General features: G+C 42.8%; 1 protein-coding gene across 3 annotated transcripts in view; it reads left to right on the top strand.

The window, feature by feature from the left end:
• cep192 (centrosomal protein 192) overlaps positions 1-21,073 on the top strand; it is a 203,953-nt gene that overhangs the window by 84,617 nt on the left and 98,263 nt on the right. For all 3 annotated transcript variants that reach the window (XM_072468422.1, XM_072468423.1, XM_072468421.1), the window contains 6 exons: positions 7,015-7,245; positions 10,531-10,656; positions 12,965-13,102; positions 15,554-15,617; positions 19,468-19,607; positions 20,223-20,315. In XM_072468422.1, coding sequence (XP_072324523.1) covers positions 7,015-7,245; positions 10,531-10,656; positions 12,965-13,102; positions 15,554-15,617; positions 19,468-19,607; positions 20,223-20,315 — 792 coding nt within the window. The remainder of the gene's footprint in view (positions 1-7,014; positions 7,246-10,530; positions 10,657-12,964; positions 13,103-15,553; positions 15,618-19,467; positions 19,608-20,222; positions 20,316-21,073) is intronic.

The following is a 21,073-nucleotide window of genomic DNA, read 5'->3' as shown; positions in this document are numbered from 1 at the left end:
CCCCCCCCCCACACACACACACACAACGTTGTTGCAGGCTTCCATCTCACTAATTTTGAAGTACGCCAAGGACACGGAGCAGTGTGGATCATGCCGCCAAATATCACTATTGAATATGGTTGGCAAGTTATTGACTAAGGTGTTGGTATCGCAAATTAAGGACTGTGTGCCGGGGGTGGTAGGTGATGATCAGACTGGTTTTGTGAAGGGGAAGCAGTTGTCGGTGAATGTGAGGAGGCTCCTCAATGTAATCATGATGCATTCGGATGGGCAGGAGGTGTGGAGGCAGTGGTAACGATGGATGCGGAGAAGGTGGCTCATCGTGTGGAGTTGGCATATCTGTTGGAGATGCTGGGGCGGTTTGGGTTCAGACAGGGGTTTGTGGTTTGGGTCTGGCTGCTATTTAAGGCACCAGTCACGAGCATGTGGACGAACCAAGTGAGTTTGGGGTACTTCGGGCTACATCGTGGGATGAGGCAGGGTGTCCGTTCTCCCTGTTGCATTTTGCCTTGCCGATAGAGCCGCTGGTAATGGCGTTGATGGGCTGGAGAGGGATTGTGCGAGGTTAAGCCTCATCCAGTTTAAAGTGGTACATAGGGCTCATATGACAGTGGCGAGGATGAGTAGGTTCTTTGTGGGGGTAGAGGACAGGTGTGGGGGAGGGGGGGGGCAGGCGTGAATCATATTCACACGTTCTGGGCGTGTCCAAGACTGAGGGGACTCTGGCAGAGGCTTTTGGATGTGATGTCCGAGGTGCTGGCTTGTGGAGGTGGTCTCGAGTTCAGAGCTGGAGATATTTAGGGTGCCGGGAGTCCTGGGGTGAGAGGTGCCGATGTTTTGGCCTTTGCCTCCCTGATAGCCTGGAGAAGGATTTTGTTTTGTTAGGTAGGCGGGACTCATAGCCACCAAAAGTGGGAGTGTGTGTGAGCGGCTTGGCAGAATTCCTGAGGCTTCAAAAGGTTAAGTTCGCACTGCGATGGTCAGCTGAGGAGTTCACCCAGAGGTAGAATCCATTTATCAATTTCTTTAAGGGGGGTTGAGGGTTGGGCGGGGAATGTAGAATGGGGAAGGTGGAATGTGAAGTGGGATTGGCCTCTGGGGCAGGTGGGGTGTAGTTGTTCCTTGAGTTGTTTTGATTGCTCTTCTGATTTTTTTGTGTGTATATGTGAAAATGTCTTGGATAAAATCTTTACTAAAAGAAAAAGTATTCAGAGCTGGTAGCGTTCATCCATACCCTTGCCGTGCGAGTGCTGTCGTCCAGGACCTTCACCCACACGGTGAAACCTGCCCCAAACCCAAACCATTCCGAGCATCTCCATATGGTACCTCCATTCTCCTCAATCAAAGACTTTCTCAGTGTCCAGGGAGACGATCACCTCTGGTGTCCTCTCCCCGAATGGAATCATTATAATGTTCAGCAGGCGTCTGATGTTCACTGTTAGCTGTCTGCCCTTGATAAACCCAGTCTGATCTTCCGTGATCACTTCTGACAGGCAGCTCTCCTGGCGCCTCGCCAGTGCTCTCACTAGGACTTTTGCATCAGTGATTAAGAGAAAGATGGATCTGTATGCTCGGGCTGCTGAGTAAGGCAAGGGAGGAAATAACAGGGGCGCTTGCAATAATTTTAAATTCATTGCTGCCACAGGAGAGGGCCTAGAGGATAGCCAATGTGGTATTCAAGAAGGGAGGAAGGGATAAATCTGGAAACTACAGGCCAGTCACGCAGGCCAGTAAGTGTAACCTCCGTGATGCAGAAACTATTGGAAGCAATTCTGAGAGTCCGAATTAATCTGCATTTGGCGAGGCAGGGTTAATCAAGAACAGTCTGCATGATTTTGTTAAGGGGAGGTCATGTCTGATCAACTTGATTGCGATTTTTGATGACCAGGTGTTTAGATGAGGGAAATGCAAGTCTACTTGGACTTCAGCAAGGCTTTTGATAAGGTCCTATGTGGGAGACTGATAGCGAAGGTAAGAGCTTAAGGGATCCAAGGAAATTTAGCAAATTGGATCCAAAATTGGCTGTCTTCCAGGAAGCAGAGGGTGATGGTCCAGGGGTGTTTTTGTGACTGGAAGCCTGTGTCCAGTGGGGTCCCAGAGGGGTCAGTGTAGGGGTACTTGCTGTTTATGGTTTATATAACTGTAGGAGGGTTGATTGGTAAGTTTGCGGATTATACGAAAATTGATGGGGTGGTAAATAGTGAGGAGAATACCCTCCGATTGCAGGAGAATAAAGACGGGCTGGTCAGGTGGGCTGATCAGCGGCAAATGGAATTTAATCCGGATAAGTGTGAGGTGATGCACTTGGGCAGGACAAACAAAATAAGGGAATACATAATAAATGGCAAGACCCTGGGCAGCACTGAGGATCAGAGGAATCTTGGTATGTATGTACACTGGTCCGTTAAGGCAGCAGAGCAGATGAATACAGTGATTAAGAAGGCATATGGTATGGTTGCCTTTATTAGCCGAGGCACGGAATTTAAGAGGAGAGAGTTTATGCTGGAACTGTGTAAAGCGTTGGTTAGGCCACAGCTCGAGTATTGCGTGCGATTCTGGAATCCACATTTATGAGAGGGATGTGACAGCACAGAGAAGGGTGCAGAGGCTGGGCTGGAGAGCTTTAGTTAAGAAGAGAGGTTGTATAGACTTGGATTGTTTTATTTGAACAGAAGGGAGTAAGGGGGGGGACATGATTGAGATGTATAAAATTATGAGGGGCATAGATAGAGTAGACATGAACAAGCTTTACCTTCCTTGGTGGAGGGGGGGTCAATGACCAGGGGGCATAAATTTAAAGTGAGGGGCAAAAGGTTTAGACGGGATTTGAGGAAAACATTTACCCAGAGGGTGGTGGGAGTTTGGAATCTGCTGCCTGAAAGGGTGGAGAAGGCAGAAACTCTTGCAACATTTCAGAAGTATTTAGGAGACAGAAAGAAAACAGGGAATTATAGACCAGTCAGCCTGATGTCGGTAGTAAGGAAAATGCGAGAGTTTATTATAAAATATTTAATAGGAGAGCATTTGGTAAACAGTGACTGGTCGGACAGTCGGCATGGATTGATGAAAGGGAAATAATGCTTGACAAATCTACTGGAATTTTTCAAGAATGTGATTAGTCGTGGGCAGCATGATATTGTAGTGGTTAGCACTATGGCTTCACGGGGTCCAAGGTTCGATTCCTGGCTGAGTCACTGTCTCACTGTCATTGAGACAATGCGTGAAATCTGCACATTGTCCCTGTGTCTGCGTGGGTTTCCTCTGGGTGCTCCGGTTTCCTCCCACAGGTTACAAAAGACATGCTATTAGGTCATTTGGATATTCTGAATTCTCCTCTGTGTAGCGAAGAGGCACCGGAATGTGGCGACTAGGGGCTTTTCACAGTAACTTCATTGCAGTGTTAATGTAAGCCTACTTGTTACGATAAGGATTATTATTATAGTAGAGTTGATGAAGGGAGCCAGTGGATGTTATTTATTTGGGCTTCTAGAAAGCTTTTGACAAGGTCAAAGAGATTAGTGTGTAAAATGGAAATGCATGGGATTTAAGGTAACCTATTAGGATGGATAGAAAACTAGTTGTCAGGCAGGAAATAAAAGAGTAGGAATAAATTAGCCTTTTTCCAAATGGCAGGCAGTGACTAGTGGGGTACCGCAGGGATCAGTGCACGCACCCCAGCTATTACCAATGCATATTAATGATTTAGATGAGGGAGCTAAATGTAATGTCTCCAAATTTGCAGATGACACAAAGCTGGGTGCAAGGGTGAGTTGTGAGGAGAATGCAGAGATACCTCCGTGTGATTTGGACAAGCTGAGTGAATTGGAAAATGCATGGCAGATGCAGTGTAATCTGGATAAATGGGAGGTTATCCATTTCGGTAGTAAAAACAGAAAAGTAGATTCTTATCTGAATGGTTACAAATTGAGGCGGAGGAATGGGCAATGGGACCTGAGTGTCCTTGTATACCAGTAACTGAATGTAAGCATGCAGGTGCAGATGGCGATGAAGAAGGCAAATGGTATGTTGACCTTCGTAGTGAGAGGATTCGAGTACAGGAGCAGAGATGTCTTGCTGTTATACAGGGTCTTGGTGAGACCAATTCTGGAATAGTGCGCAGCTTTGGCCTCCTTATCTGAGGAAGGATGTTCTTTGTATGGAGGGAGTGCAGCAAAAGTTTCCCAGACTGATTCCTGGAATGGCAGGACTGGTATATAAGGAGAGATTGAGTTGGTTAGGATTATATTCGTTGGCGTTTAGAAGAATGAGGGGGGAGATCTCAGAAACCTATAAAATACTAACAGGCCTAGACAGGGTAGATGCAGGAGGGATGTTCCAAATGGCAGGGGAATCCAGAACCAGAGGTCAAAGTCTAAGGATATGGGATAGACCATTTCAGACAGAGATGAGAAATCTCTTCACCCAGAGAGTGGTGAGCCTGTGAAATACGCTACCACAGGAGTAGTCGAACATTGTATGTTTTCAAAAAAAAGTTTGATAGAGCTCTTGGGGGGAGGTGGGGGGAGGGAGTGATAACAGATTACTGAGTTGGATGATCAGCCATGATCATATTACGATCCTGGACCAGACCCCAACATTGGCTAGGATACTGGACAGAAACCCCAATATTTTATTATAATTTTGTAAGACTTGAGGAAAGGATACCTCGCTCCAGGAGTGATTTCACGCAAAATAGGGATATGGTATATTAAAACGAGCTTTATTGCTAACACCGTAATAAAATATCTTTAACATCACACAAGAAAATAGCTTACAATTATCCTTAAACAATGCAAATCAATACAGTGACATATTTACTTCTACTCAAAACAACAGAACCATCTCGGATCTCAATCCACTGTTAAATATAGTTATTACTCAGGAATACTTGTTTCACAGAATTGTCTTAAACTCACTTTGGAAAAGAGAAATATCTTGACACTGTTTTAAAGAAAGAGACCTGACCCTGTTTGAACAATGCAGTACCTCTGGCTGTATTTCTTCAGAAGCTGCTCTCAGCTTTTTTTAGCTTTCCTTCCAGCCACATAACTAACTGAACTGCCAAGAAAGAAATTGCCAGTATGCCTACAGACAGATCTTTCACTGAACTGTATTGAGAGCAGATGCTTGACTTCTGTTCACATCCCAATCTAAAACTAAACTGCTTTTCTGCAAAATGCCAGGTACTCCAGCTCTTCCCATCAGTTACATCATCTTACCAAGCTGAAACATGATTTCAACTACTTCCAGGAAACCCTCTTAATCCAAACTTTTATGATTCTTTAATTGCACCTCTGGCTCCCCAAAAAAGCCTTGCTGTCTTGCAAACCAGATTTTTTAAAGACACAACTGCAGCACTCGTACACCAGGCTTTTAAATGCACATAATACATTATATCTGAAATACCTACATTCATCACAATTGTTGTGGTTTTTCTCTTTTCCACGAAATAATCATAGGCGTCTCAGGCACAGAACAATCATTTATTGACCAATGTGTTGAGAGTGCACAACTGTAGAGATAGACCGCCGGTGCTGACTCTATCCAACACATGAAATCAAGTAACATTTACACAGCGCAGGTTACGAATGCATAGATATTATAATGTTTGAGCATTATCTGGTTCAAACTTAACATTAAGCAAGTTGCATACGTGCACCCAGGTCACAGTGAGTGTTTATCTACTTTTATCTACCCTTCATCTTTCTATGGAGTCCTCCCTACTTGGTGCCAGACATGATTAGATATGTCTGATCCTTAGGTCAAGTTAGGAAATGTTGTTAACCTTTATCCTGTCTACTTGTAAATTGTGTCTTAAGAACAAGCTGTCACGGTCACTAAGAACCGATTAAACTGGAAACTTGTTGCTTGACCCTTATGCTGATTGCTGCAGATTATGCCATGTCAGCTTTAAACTGACATCGCCTTTACTGCTTTAGATTTTTCCATCAAGAAATGCCTCCTTTCGTCCACAACTTAAAATCCGGTGAGAATTGCTCACGCATTCATATGTTGCCACCCAGTGTCTTTTTAGTGGTACTGCAAGCTCTCAGCTAAAACACGATTGATGGGCTGTGCACTTCACATTACTGTCGCAGTAATTTAATATGAAATGCCGTTTGTGGTGCTACCTCCAGGTTCTGTCAGTAAATGTTAACAATTATAAAGTGGATGTGGTTGTCTGGTGGTAAAGCCTGACTTTGTAATGGAATGTTCAGACCCACTCGTCTCTCTTGAAACAGGGGGCAAAATTTGCAAGCAAATGGGTGTTTGTGCATTGCAAGAATCAAGAGGCATATGTGGGCTGATTCAACTGTTATGTCAGATTAATTTGATTTGCAACAATGCGGGTGGGGGTGGAGAGACGGGCAATTTCCCAAATGGTTAAGATATAAAGGGATATATAGATTATATATAGATATATAGTCTGTGTTTGAAAGTGATAGGATTATTAATCCAATGTAAAAAAGGCTTATGGTGTTTTAACCTGAGTGCAAAAGCAAAGAAATAATGCTAAATAAATGTTAATCGTGGGTTAGGCTTAGGCTGGAGTTCGAACAGGTTTTAGTTGTGAAGGCAGATTAAGTAAACCGGAACTCAATTAATGCAGAGCAGGTAGAAATATCAGAGCGAGAGAACAGTTTTGTGATAGTACACAGGAAAAACAATTTCTGCTGGTCACTATAAGTAACCAAAAGGCATAAGTTCAACATCACTGGGAAAGAGAGTGGCTTTTTATTGATGCAGGTGGTTTTAGAATGTGGTATATCTTAACCAGAAATGGCGATGGAAATAGAATTCCCGATTACTTAGACGGGCATTCAATACAAGTTTGACATTGAAAGTGTAAAAGATTATGGAAGTAGATCTCTTTTCCAGAGAGTCAGAGCAGGTTTGTTGGTAAAATGGGCATCTTCTGTGTAACAAAAATCAAATTAATTTCAGGGCTATAATAAATGATGGTCAGTCAAATTACAATAACTTATTCAAGTTTCAATAATTTGTACTTTCCAGATGGATACATTTGCCCACCAGTGTTGGATATTCAAGAACAAAACTATCATTGGCCCTCATGTTACTGAAGATTTAAAATTGATGTTCCTTCCACGTCACTCTGGGATTTTTCAGTGTGTAATAGGTGTCTCCTCGTGTCCTGTTTCGGCAGACGCCAATACAATTGCCAGAGCAGAAGCACTTGCTGTGCGAGTAATTATTACAGCTGTGGCAGAAGAACCATTGATTGAGGTAAATAACTGTTAAATATGTAATTTATGTATAGCACATATGTGCCACTAGAGCCCAATGGTCAGGTGCTGTTAAATTAATCCAATCTTGTGTTTTAACCACTACTTACTATATTTAATCCTATGATAGATGTCTGACCACCTTTAGGAGTAATATCTTACACATTGGAGTTATATTCAACTGTCTGAGAGCTTATCGAAAGTTAGGTGGGGCCACGCAGATACCAGCAATACATGTGTGAAAGAGGGTTGGGCGGCGCAGTGGTTAGCACTGCTGCCTGACGGTTCGATCCCGGCCCTGGGTCACTGCCCTTGTGGAGTTCGCACATTCTCCCCGTGTCTGCGTGGGTCTCACCCCCACAATCCAAAGATGTTCAGGGTAGGTGGATTGGCCCCTCTAAATTGCCCCTTAATTGGAATTTTTAAAAAAAAGAATAGAGTGGAAGAGGGTTAAGAACAGAGTCATCGCTTTATTACATCTTTAGGACTGTAGACATGTTCATGATGAGGATTCACTTTTTCATTTTTTTAAATCAAGATTGAGTGCAACTCTAGTTCCAACAAATAATATGCTTGGGTTTGTTGTTATAGTACTTTGTGGAGTGAATCCCCCTGCTCTCTGTTGTTTTGCAAATCTGTGTTCTTTATTTTATATTTATATATAAACAACAATTTCAATATTGTACTGTAAGATCCATCACCAATGCCTCCACAATCTCCTCAGCTATAACTTGTACTGCACTGTAAATTCTATGATAATATCTTGTATTGTGTAGTAGTATTGTATTGCAGTGTGTTCCATAGCAAGCTGTATTTGTAAGAGTGTAAATTGAAGCCTTCAAGTAACCTTTGGAAGACCTGGCTGGTTTACATTTTAAATGGGTCCCAAGGATGCACTCGCTTCTCTGTTCGATTCATACATATGATTTTTTTTTTTAAAATTAGGAGTACCCAATTATCTTTGGGTTGTGGGGGTGAAACCCTGCAGTCATGGGAAGAATGTGCAAATTCACAACAGAATGACCCAGGGCCGGGATTGAACCTGGGTCCTCGGTGCTGTAGACAGCAGTGCTAACCATTGCGCCACCGTGCCGCCCTTTCTTTTTGTTTAATGGTGGAAGAAATTTTGAATAAATATTTTGTCTTCACACTAGAAGACACAGTTTACATAGCAGAAATAAAGGATGACGAGGGAAGTCAAGTGCAGAATAAAAGCAAAACAAAAAGCATACAAAATGGCGAAAATTAGCGGGAAGCCAGAGGATTGGGAAGCCTTTAAAAGCGAGCAGAGGACAACTAAAAAAGCAATAAGGGGGGAGAAGATGAAGGATGTGTGCAAGCTAGCTAGTAATGTAAAGGAAGATAGGAAGAGGTTTTTTTCAATATATAAAAGGTAAGTGAGAGGCAAAAATAGACATTGGCCCACTGGAATATGTGGCTGGAGAAGTGATAATAGGAAACAAAGAAATGGCAGATGAACTGAAAGGTTACTTTGCATCAGACTTCATGGTGGAAGACACCAGTGGGATGCCAGAGCTCCAGGAGAACCAAGGGGCAGAGTTGAGGAGAAGGTTTTGGGGAAACTGAAAGGTCTGAAGGTGGATAAATCACCTGGACCGGATGGACTATATCCCAGGATTCTAAAAGTTATAGCTGAGGAGATTGTGGAGGCAGTGGTGATGGATCTTTCAGGAATCACTGGAGGCAGGAGGGGTCCCAGAGGACTGGAAAGTGGCTAATGTAACACCACTGTTTAAGAAGGGAGGGAGGCAGAAGACGGGAAATTATAGGCCGATTAGCCTGACTTCGGTCATTGGTAAGATTTAGAGTTCATTATTAAAGATGAGATCGCGGAGTACTTGGAAGTGCATGATAAAATAGGACTGAGTCAGCAAGGCTTCGTCAAGGGGAGATTAGATCTGTTCGAGTTCTTTGGGGAAGTAACAAGGAAGTTAGACAAAGGAGAATCAGTGGACGTGATTTATTTAGATTTCCAGAAGGCCTTTGACAAGGTTCCGCATCGGAGACTGTTAAATACGTTTACGAGCCCATGGTGTTTAGGATAAGATCCTGGCATGGATAGAGGATTGGCTGACTGGCAGAAGGCAGAGAGTGGGGATAAAGGGGTCTTTTTCAGGATGGCAGCTGATGACTAGTGGTGTACCTCAGGGGTCGGTGCTCGGACGACAACTTTTCACAATATACATTAATGATCTGGAGGAAGGAACTGAAGGCATGGTTGCTAAGTTTGCAAGATAAGAACTTGTGGAGTTGGGTGTAATATGATTAGCATGAGCAGAGGATTTCTTAACAGACAGAGAACAGAACAGGGATAAATGGGGCATTTTCAAGTTGTTGGGCTGTAACTAATGGAGTGCCACAAGAATCCATGCCAAGGGCATCAGCCCTTTATTTAGTCGAAGAGACCAAGAATAATGTATCTCAGTTTGCTGACGGTACATAAGTGAGGAGGACACAAAGGGTGCAAAGAGATATAGACATGTTAAGTGAAGTGTAACAAGGTCACAGATGGAGCATTATGTAGGGATGCAAGAGATTACTTTGTAAGAATAGAAAAGCAGATTTTTGTTTTAAAAGACCTGCAACTTTTAAATGCTAGAGACTTGGGTATTCTCATAGAAAAAGTTAACATGCCAGCACAACAAGCAATTAGGAAGGCAAAAGGCATGTTGATTTGGATTGTAAAGAGATTGGAGTACAAGAATAAATATGTTGTTCTACAATTGTACAGGCCTTTGGTGAGACCACATCTAGAATATTGTGAGCAGTTTTGGTCTCCATATTTGTGGAAGGGATATACTATTGTGGAGGGGATGCAATGAATGTTGAGTTGAGAGGGTTCTCCTTTGATGAGAGGCTGAGTAAATTGGGTCGACACTCTGTAGAGCTCAGAAGAATGAGAGATGATTTCCTTGAGATGTACAAAGTTCTGAAGGAACTTTACAGGGTATACATTGAGTTGGGTAATCTAGAACTGGGGGCAGTATCTCAGGATAAATGACTGATAATTTAGGGATGAGATGAGGAGAAATTTCTTCATGCTAAGGGTTGTGAATCTTTGGAATTCTGTACCCCAGGTGATTGTGGATCCTGAATTTGACAGATTTTTGTTTTGGGAAACCAGGGGCATTTAGAACTGGCAGGAAAGTGGAGTTGAAGCCGAGGATCAACCACAATCATATTGAGTCCTGGAATCGGCTGGACGGGCCATATTGTCTACTCGTACTTCTATTTCTGAAATTCTTATGTCCTGTCTAAATTTTAGGTTTTGGCTGGGAAAAGCAAAAGCTTGGATTTTGGTGACTTGGTGCCTGGTGGCAGTAAAACACTCTCTCTCAAACTGATTAATAAGACTCATGCCACTGTTCCCATTCGGCTTGTCATCAATGCAGTAAGTTTCTATAATTTCTTTAAATATTGGCAAATTTACAAAATTAATGTTTTTTGATCAGTTCTAAAGCTATCTTTGCCATTTGCATTAAGACTTAACCTCTTTGTCCTGATGTCAGACAGTTGATATGTCAATACCATACAAAATGCACAGAGTCTTGTTTAAATTGTTTTTAGTCATTCAGAATGTGGGTGCAGCTGGCAATGCCAGCATTTATTGCCAAGTTCTAATTGTGTTTCATGTGGTGATGAATTGCTGCAATCTATGTGATGTATATTTACCCACCGTACTAATGTGGAGCAAATTCCAGGATTTTGATACAGTGATGAGGAAGGAATAGCATTATATTCCCAAGTCAGGATGGTGGTGTGGTGATCTTTGAGAGGGGTTTCCAGGATGGAAAGCATAATGATCATAAAGATACACAAAGCTCTTTTGAAGAACTAAACTAATTTTATTAATACTAAATTTGAATTTGACATTTATTCTGAATAGCAAACATACATGTAAGAATTAAACTACACTCACTAGCACTATCTCTATCTACTAATTATAACTATTATATCTTAACTAGCTCTGCAATACACTATGAATCTCATCTTCTTCAGCTCCAGTCTAAACTTCTCCCCCTAGCTTCAGTGCAGTTTATAGTATTGTCCCTTAGCTCCCTTTAGTGGCTAGTCTTCACATTAACTCTTGACATGCTGTACATTTGTATAATGTCACAGGTGTGTCACTTGGAGAGAAACTTTGAGATCATAGAATGAAATGAAAATCGCTTATTGTCACAGGTAGTCTTCAAATGAAGATACTGTGAAAATCCCCTAGTCGCCACATTCCGGCGCCTGTTCGGGGCGGTATTCCCAAGTGATGGTATTCCCAAGTGTCCTGCCAGGTACTAACTGCTGAGTGTTTTGGAGGTACAGTTGAAACCATTACAGTGCATCTTGTAGATTGCACATAATGCTGTCTCAGTGCATCAGTGGTGGAGGGATTGAATGTTCATAGTCTGCATTATTGACATCTCATCCACTACTATCTCTCTTCTTCTTCGCTCCCCCCAGTTTTTACTAGACTCTGTTTGATGCCACACTTGGTCAAATGGGCAGTCATCCTCGTCTTCTCTCTTTAGTTCTTTAGTTTATGTTTGAACAAGTTTGTACTGGGATCTGGAGCTGACTGGTTCTGAGCTGACTGGTTCTGACTGACACTCAGTTCTTTGCTCAGCTTCAACCAGTGAATATTAAATTCAAAGAAATTAAAAAATAAAGTGAAATGATGACTGGCTTTAAACATTGCATCCTGAGAAAATGGATGCTGTTGGACATGAATTTGTAGAATGCGGATCTGAAGCTGTGAATTCTCCTCGTTTGTAACTTCCATAGCTGTGGTACCTGACATCCTATTGCTATGTTATTGAGGGATTATGCTGTTGCATACAAAGAAAAAAGAAAAGTACAGCACAGGAACAGGCCCTTTGGCCCTCCAGGCCTGCTCCGACCATGCTCCCTTCTAAACTTAAAATCTTCTTCACTTCCGGGGTCTGCATTCCTCTATTCCCATCCTATTCATGTATTTGTCAAGATGCCCCTTAAACGTCACTATCGTCCCTGCATCCATCACCTCCTCCGGCAGCGAGTTCCAGGCATCCACTCTCCTCTGTGTAAAAAAAAAAAAAAAAAAAATGTTTTTAAACTTGCCTCGTACATCTCCTCTAAACCTTGCCCCTCACACCTTAAACCTATGCCCCCTAGTAATTGACCCCTCTACCCTGGGAAAAAGTCTCTGACTATCCTCTCTGTCTATGCCCCTCATAATTTTGTAGACCTCTATCAGGTCTCCCCTCAACCTCCGTCGTTCCAGTGAGAACAAACCAAATTTATTCAACCTCCCATCATAGCTAATGCCCTCCATATGAGGCAACATCCTGGTAAATCTCTTCTGCACCCTCTCTAAAGCCTCCACTTCCTTCTGGTAGTGTGGCGACCAGAATTGAACACTATACTCCAAGTGATAGCAAATATCAGCAAAGTAAGTACTGTATCAGCAAAGGTATTTTGACATGGACCAATCAATTTTGTTATGTTCCATACTTGTATTAGGTGATTAAACTAAACCTGAAATTCATGATATCTTGTTACTTAAGGTCTTAGAAAACAGAGTCTTCTGCCATGAGCAGTATCCTAACCCAGTGCACCATCCACTGCCCTCTACATAAACAGACTATCTTTCCTCAACAGGAAACTTAATTTACTTATGCAGTATCATGTCAGTTAGCAATAAATCTAAATATGTTTTGTGCTTACAGAATGCTGCTGCATGGAGGTGTTTTACATTCTCCAAGTCTGACACGTTGACAGAAACTGCACCACAGATTGAGAGAATCTCTCCATTGGTGGCCCCGTCAGTCATGAATCATGTGATGCGAGCCAGCTATGATGGAGAGGTAATGAGAAATTTTGAGCCTCTGCTCAAATGTGTTCTTTAATGTTCATTTTAGATCTTTTTTCAAAAGAGTAAAAATGCTGATTCTGCTTCGAATTTATTTCTGTCACAGGGTCATTTGTACATTTTGGCCGGCTGCATATATCAGTCAGTGAGATTTGAGAGTACTGTGTACAGAATTGGTCCCCTTATTTAAGGGAAGGTGTATTATCATTGGAGGTAGTACAGAGAAGGTTTACTAGAATGACCCCCCCCCCCCCCCTCCCTATATGGAGGGGCTGCCAGTTGAGGAAAGATTTAAAGAGGTTGGGTCTGTACTCCTTGGAATTCAGAAGAATGGGAGGTGATATGATTGAAACATATAAGATTCTTAGGGGGTTAGACATGCTAAATGCTGGGGGAATGTTTCCACTCACGCACGGAAGATTGTAGGACCAGAAGGCATAATCGCAGAATAAGCGCGTATTCATTTAAGACTGATTTGAAGAAGAATTTCTTCTGAGTGGTGAATCTTTGGAATTCGTTACCCCAGGGAAATATGGAGGCCGAGTCCTTGAACGTTTTCAATTCCGAGATCAATAGGTTTTTAATCAGTTGGGAAATTAAGGGTTATGGGAGGTAAGGCAGGAAAGTGAACTTAGTAAGTGTTAGATCAGTCATGATCTTATTAAATGGCAGAGCGGGCTCGAAGGATTGAATTAACTACTCTTCATATTTCTTATGGTCTATGGTGAATCTTTGGAGCTTCTTCCTCAAAGGCAGTGAAAGCAGGGTTGAATATTTTCAAGACCGAGCAAGAAAGATTCTTGATTAACAAGGGGGTGAAAGGTTATTGGGGGTAGGGAGGAATGTGGGTTTGAGGTTACAATCAGATCAGCCATGATCTTAATGAATAGCAGAGCAGGCTTGAGGGGCTGAGTGGCCGACTCCTCCTCGTTCGTATATTCATATGAAATCAACGCCAAACTTTCCAGATTGTTCTGTGGCTCAGAAAAAATAATTTTTAGAAAGATTTAATGCTGTTGTTGAAATGTTGCTTTTCTGTGTCCTGAAGGCAAGCTTAGCAGAGTTTTAATTTACATGATCTATTGGAAGCGAGAAAATACTTTCCTAACCTATGAGTGGCACAGAAGATTGGAACTCCCTTCCTCTGTGTGAATATTTTCAGTCATTGATGGAAAGTATTCCCAATCATTGCAGTGACCTCGGAAAAACAACAGTGACCTTGGCTTTGGACTGACCTGAGTGGTGCTGTAAATCTGAAGGATTTAGAACTCATTATCTATTGAATAATACTGTGCATTCTCATCATGGTTTCCCAGTATCATCTAACTGCAGATCAGCTCTCTAGTTGGTTCGAAGCCATGTTTGGACCCATTTTGGGATGCTCTCATTTGAGTGCCTCACTGAGTGGTGTATCGGTATTAAAAAAAAGTATAAATGATCCACCATGCAAAGCTGTGAAACTGTGACAGATGCAAAGTATAGGCTAATCACTTTCAAATGAAGGAAGGGAAATTGGAGAGCCCATTATCCCAGGCTGACTTTCACAGGCAAAGCATCATAGTTTGGGGAATGGCAAAAAGCTTCTTTTTTTTAATGTTCTTTATTAGTAATTTGAGCATTGCTAAAATACATTGTTTAATTTCATGCTCTTCAAAGAGTGTATTGTTTAATTTCATGCTCTTCAAAGAGTGTGATGCTGGCTATTGTGACTTTACCAATGCCACTGAATCGAATTGTATTTTTCAGAATACATGCACCAGTGATCAAAAAACAGTTACTGCTTCTACACTTCAGTTAGAATACTTTTTAATCTCTTGTTGTAGACATCAAATGGAATGTTCTGCCTATCCATTCTTGATAACCACAGCTGACAAGAGGCATAAACTTGCTAAAACTACTCCCTAGTATATATTTTAAAACAAAACAGCAGTTATAAAGAAGATGGCGATTAGAAACACAAACTGCTGGTCAGTCGAAACATTCATGACCATTGTCTTCACTGGGAGTGCCAATTATCATAGAATCGTAGAATTTACAGTGCAGAAGGAGGCCTTTCGGCCCATCGAGTCTGCACAAGCCCCTGGAAATAGCACCCTACTTGAGGCCACGCATCCACCCCATCCCCATAACCCCATGTAACCTTTTGGACACTACGGGGCAATTTAGCATGGCCAATCCATCTAACCTGCACATCTTTGAACTGGGAGGAAACCGCAGACACTGGGAGAAAGTGCAAATCCCCACGACAATCACCTGAGGCTAGAATTGAACCCGGGTCCCTGGAGCTGTGAGGCTTGCCACCGTTCCACCCTTTATATATACTTTAGCTAAGTTTAGAATGTTTTTAAACTTCCACAAATCTGTATGTTCTTCACTTTGGTTTTTTTCAATGGACCTTTTACAGCATTTTATGATTTTAAGTTTGTTTCTTTTTTTTAAAAAACAGGATCCTGAAAGTTTTGTTCTGTGGGTTCATTTTCATGCACCTCAAAAATACATCAGTAGTTCAGGTATTTATTTGATTTTGCACTTTGAAATGTTTTGAACAATTGTATCCCAGGTTTTCTCCCTCAACTAATCTTAATCTGTATTAATGACTTGGATGAGGCAGCCTGTGTATTGCAGCCAAATTTGCTGATGAAACAAAGATAGATAGGAAAACAAGTTGTGAGGAGGATGCAAAGAGTCTGCAAGGGTATGTGGACATGTAAAGTAAGTGGGTAAAATTCATCAAATGGAATAGAAATAGAATATTTAGGGTTATCCAGAATACTGTGCTTCAGGGGGATCTTAGTGTCCTTCACATGAAGCATGTGAATACAGCAAGTACTTGAAAGACAAATGAAATGTTGGTTTTTATTACATGGGAAATGGGTTTAACTTGGGGATGTCTTGCTCGAGCTATGCAAGGCATTGGTGAGACCACGCCAAGAGTACTGTGTACGGTTTTAGTCCCCTTTGTTAAGGAGGAATATTCTTGCACTGGAGGCAAGTTAGAGAAGGTTCACTAGATCAGTGTTTTTCAAACTTTTTTCTGGGGACTAATGTTTACCAACCGGATAACCTTCGGGACCCATGCCGGTCGACCTGCATGCTCCGTGCCGACCGGCCTTCGCCACCCACCATTTTTGCTTGCCTTTAATGTGACGACGTGGAGATGCTGGCGTTGGACTGGGGTGAGCACAGTACGAAGTCTTGCAACACCAGGTTATTGTCCAACAGGTTTGTTTTGAATCACTAGCTTTCGGAGCACTGCTCCTTCCTCGGGTGAAGGAGCAGTGCTCCGAAAGCTAGTGATTCAACACAAACCTGTTGGACTTTAACCTGGTGTTGTAAGACTTCTTACTTTAATGCGACAGGTGAGACTGCTTGGTCCTCATGATCTCACTTGCTTTGTCGTTCAATGTTGCATTTCTGTATGGGTTGTTCATCAGAGGTCTTGGAGATCACATCAGCACTGCCTTGTTCTGTTGTGGATTCTCCTGAACAGCTCACACGACCACTGCTTTGGCCTGCTGTGCATTCTCCTGAGCCACTCTCTCCAGCAGGTTTAGTTATGAGATCCTGGCCTGTTTGTGTCTCTTGCCCCCTCTTTCTTATTACAAAACAATCCATTTTAAACTTTATCCTCCTGTTGCTTGTTTGCTGCTGACAAAATGGAAGAATCCCAATTGTGCCCAGAGCAGGTGACTTCAGTGTTTGGAGCATGTGACCTACTCTCCCTCGCTTCAGGCACGAAGACTCCCTTGAAAAAATCTTCTCCTGGGTCAGCGCGCTGACGTCAGGAGGAGGAGGTGTTTCTTACTGGGCTCTGGGCCTGATGAGAGGCATGCATGCACAGCGTTCCCGCATTCTGAATGCGGGTCGCGGCCGTCATTTTTTAAAAACCGGCTGCTGCGGCCGTTGTGCATTAATTCCCGCGATTGGGAACGCCGTGTTGGATGGCTCCGCTACCCACCTGCGGGTTGCAACCCCGACTTTGAAAATGACTGCACTAGATGGTCCCTGGGTTGAACGGTGAGCAGGTTGGACCTATACTCATTGAGAAAAATACAAGGTGATGTTATGGAAAGATTAAGATTCTGAAGGGGCTTGAGAGGGTGGATGCTGAGAAGATGATAAGGCAGTCTAGAACCAAGGTGAAAGGTAAAGTTACCATAGATGACCGTAGGCTGCATAGCCCCAGGTGACCATCGGCTGATTTCCCCTTTGAGGGGGTGAGCTGACTGGAGGTGATTTAACCTGAGGATCACCACACCTCCGGCAAAGGGCAAAGTTGAGAAGGCAGGCCTTCATAAGTAACCTCAGCCAGTACAGGAATTGAACCCACGCTGCTGGCCTTGCTCTGCATCATGAACCGGCTATCTAGCCAATTGAGCTAAATCGGCCCCAAGCTAGAACAAGGGGGCAGTGTTTTGATTAAGGACATTTAAGACATCAATGAAAACACATTTCATCTCATGGTTGCGAATCTTTGTTTACCCAGAGTCTTTGAATATATTCAATATTAGATAGGCAGATTCTTGAACTGAACTATAAGGGTGCTGGGAGTTATGGGAAACAGGCTGATAAGTGGCTGGTTTAGCACACTGGGCTAAATCGCTGGCTTGTAATGCAGAACAGCCAGCAGCGCGGGTTCAATTCCCGTACCAGCCTCCCCGAACGGGCGCCGGAATGTGGCAACTAGGGGCTTTTCACAGTAACTTCATTGAACCCTACTTGTGACAAGCGATTATTATTATTATTAAGTGGAGCTGCAGCCATTATCTTATTCAATGGCACAACAAACTCAAAGGCCCATATGGCCACTCCTCCTGTTTCTTATACTAAGCATTTTGATGGGTTATTTGTTTATTTTGTTTTCTTCTATTTAAAATAGAAACAATTATATATAGCTGAACAAATATGATTTGACAGCATTATATTTCACCGCTTTGTTACATTAGTTGGTAAACTAGGAACCATTTTTTTTAAAGAGCACAAGGGATCCTGGGTTTAATAACTAGGGTCAGAAAATCTTAAAAACAAAAATGTAATTGTAAACTTATGCAAATCTTTGATACGGCTAAACGTTGAATACTATGCCCTACTTTGGGGACAAAATGTCAAAGCTGCACCATATACAGAAATTTTATGACATGATGGAGGTATCAGGATAGACCGGGGCGGTACGGTAGCACAGTGGTTAGCACTGTTGCTTCGCAGCGTGAGGGTCCAAGGTTCGATTCCCGGCTTGGGTCACTGTCTGTGCGGAGTCCGCACGTTCTACTGTGCGTGGGTTTCCTCCGGGTGCTCCGGTTTCCTCCCACAAGACGTGCTTGTTAGGTGAATTGGACATTCTGAATTCTCCATCTTTGTACCCGAACAGGTGCCGGGATGTGGTGACTAGGGGCTTTTCACAGTAACTTCATTACAGTGTTAATGCAAGTCTAATGTGACCCTAATAGAGCTTATTATTATTAGGTATAAGGTTTTAATTATGAGGAGAAACTGAGTCTCCTTACACTGCAACAGAAATGGTTAAAAGAAGATTTAATAGTGATGCTCAAAATAATGAATGGTTTTGTTAAGGAAAATGAGGGAAGTTATTCTCCTGATTCGTGAGTTCATTTTGACTGTATATCTTTAGATGGTGTTGAAAGAATAAAGGAAGAAGTTATTTTTACTGCACCTTGATGGTGTTTGGCACTGGTTTCCTCACCATGCAGAAAGCTGATAGATATGCAACCATCTTCTGTCCTGTAGATGTGCCCGAGCCAAAAAAGCATCCTTTGTTTTATGAGTGCTAACAAACTTCGAACTCTGCCTTGGAGAGGACTGCCGCATTTGTGATTTTTATCCTTCCAGGATATAGACCCATAATTTGCAGCAGACAGCAAAGATGGAAGTTGTTGGAAACCCGAAGCTCTGTGTCAAGGATGCTGACGTGTGACATAAAAGTCCTAGATGTCAGTTATTGCACCTTGGAGTCACTAACTGACCAGGGAGGAAATGGTGACACCGCCTTCATGGGCTCGCATGCACCATCAGAATGACCACCCCCCCCCATCTGAAATGGACTTGTTTTCTTTGGTGTTCATCATCTTTTGTAGATGGAAGATGCCAACAATATTTTTAATGCAGAGGATTGTTGGAGCATGCGATATTCTAACGTGGTGGCGGATTTAGAATTCATGTTCACTTTTAGATGGTAAATGATAAAACGGTAGTGGAAAAATGGGATTAAATGAATTTCAGATAGCTGGCACAGACGAGTTAAGACAAGTGGCTTCTCTGTCTTCTGTGAGATAATAATAGTTCATTCAGAAACCTTGAGCTTTAAATTGTATTATAACTTCAATGCTATGATTTTTATTTCAGATCCTTTAGGTGAAGCTGAGGACTATTTTGCAAGAATTGATGTAGAGGTTGACAGTCCTGGCCCCAGCAACGTTATTAACAGTGTACCACTCTGTGCCAAAGTTGGAATTGCTAGAATACATGCTCCAAAAGACCTGCAGGTATGCTGACACAAGCACTTGAAGACATCAAAGGATTTATTCTTGGATTTTCTGGCAGCCTTGTGGGTAGAAAAAATGCCTGATCTAGCACTAAGCCATGCAAACAAACCAGTCAATTCATAGTCCATTTTCCACTGTTGTCATCTCTCTTTGTACACGAGTATAAATTGTTAGCAAGGGGGTGGAAGGAAGGGGGACAAAAATGAAAATCCAAGTGCTGGGACACTGTGAAATCTAATTATTTTTTCTGCTAGACTTAATGCCTGAAGTAATTTTTTATGTTAACAAATGGATCAACTGGGTTATATTATAAAGGGCCCTTAGCAATACCAGCTTATGATTCAGTTCAAACAGTGGCTGAGCATTTGGGTCAGGTAGCCAAATTACAGTTGCAATTGGCAAGAGAATGTAATTCTAAATGGAGGCAATAAGTATCTGCTGCATAAGAAATCACATAATGAAAAGGTTTTAAGACCAGCTGTTTTTTGTGAATGCCAATCTTGCAGAGACAAATTTACCAATGTTGACATTTTTTTGTACAAGTATGGAAACTGAAGATAAGCGGATTCTGTGTGTTGCACATGCTCTGAAGGTTTTCATTGTTTTTACATTTAGACTCTTGTAATGTGTGCTCAGCCTGGTATGACAGCTAAACAAATCCTCCCTCTGAAAAATGCAGGAAATATTGCTGCACAGCTCAAGATTCAGGTGAGTTGTTAGTCACCTTATGAAACGGCTTGATGAATCTTTTCTAATGGTGTAACCCATACTATTCATTACGATCCCAAACCAGACTCCAACAGTGGCTAGGATACCAGACCCAATATTTGTTTTTTGGTTTATTTTGTACGTCTGTGCGGAACGAATACTTCTCTCCAGGAGTGATTGCACAAAGAAATAGGGATTTGGTATTTAAAAAAATAAACTTTATTATTAACACAATATTAGGGCGGCACGGTGGTTAGCACTGCTGCCTCACGGCGCTGAGGACCCGGGTTCGATTCCGGCCCCGGGTCACTGTCTGCGGAGTTTTCATATTCTCCTGTGTCTGCATGGGTCTCATCCCCGCAACCCAAAAGATGTGCAGGGTAGGTGAATTGGGCGCGTTAAATGCCCCCCCCCCCCCCCCACCAAACTGGCGCGGCGAGAATCACAGCTGGCCACTCGGAGAATCGGCGTTTGCAACGGGTGAGCGGCGATTCTCCGGCCCGGATGGGCCAAGCGGCCTGCCCAACACGACCGGTTCCCGCCGGCGCCATCCACGCCTGGTCGCTACCGGCGGGAACAGCGTGGGAACGCTGGGGTGTGGCCTGTTTGGGGGGGTGGGGCCTCAAAAGGGGTCTGGCCCACGATCGGTGCCCACCGATCGACGGGCCGGCCTCTCTGAAGGAGAACCTCCGCTGCACCGTAAGATCCATCCGACAACTTCTTGCGGGGCGGCCTCAGGGAGGACGGCAGCCGCGCAT

This window comes from Scyliorhinus torazame, chromosome 11, assembly GCF_047496885.1.
Source record: "Scyliorhinus torazame isolate Kashiwa2021f chromosome 11, sScyTor2.1, whole genome shotgun sequence".
Lineage (NCBI taxonomy): Eukaryota > Metazoa > Chordata > Chondrichthyes > Carcharhiniformes > Scyliorhinidae > Scyliorhinus > Scyliorhinus torazame.
The sequence above is the reverse complement of the archived record's forward strand: the minus strand, read 5'-3'. Positions and strand labels throughout refer to the sequence as shown.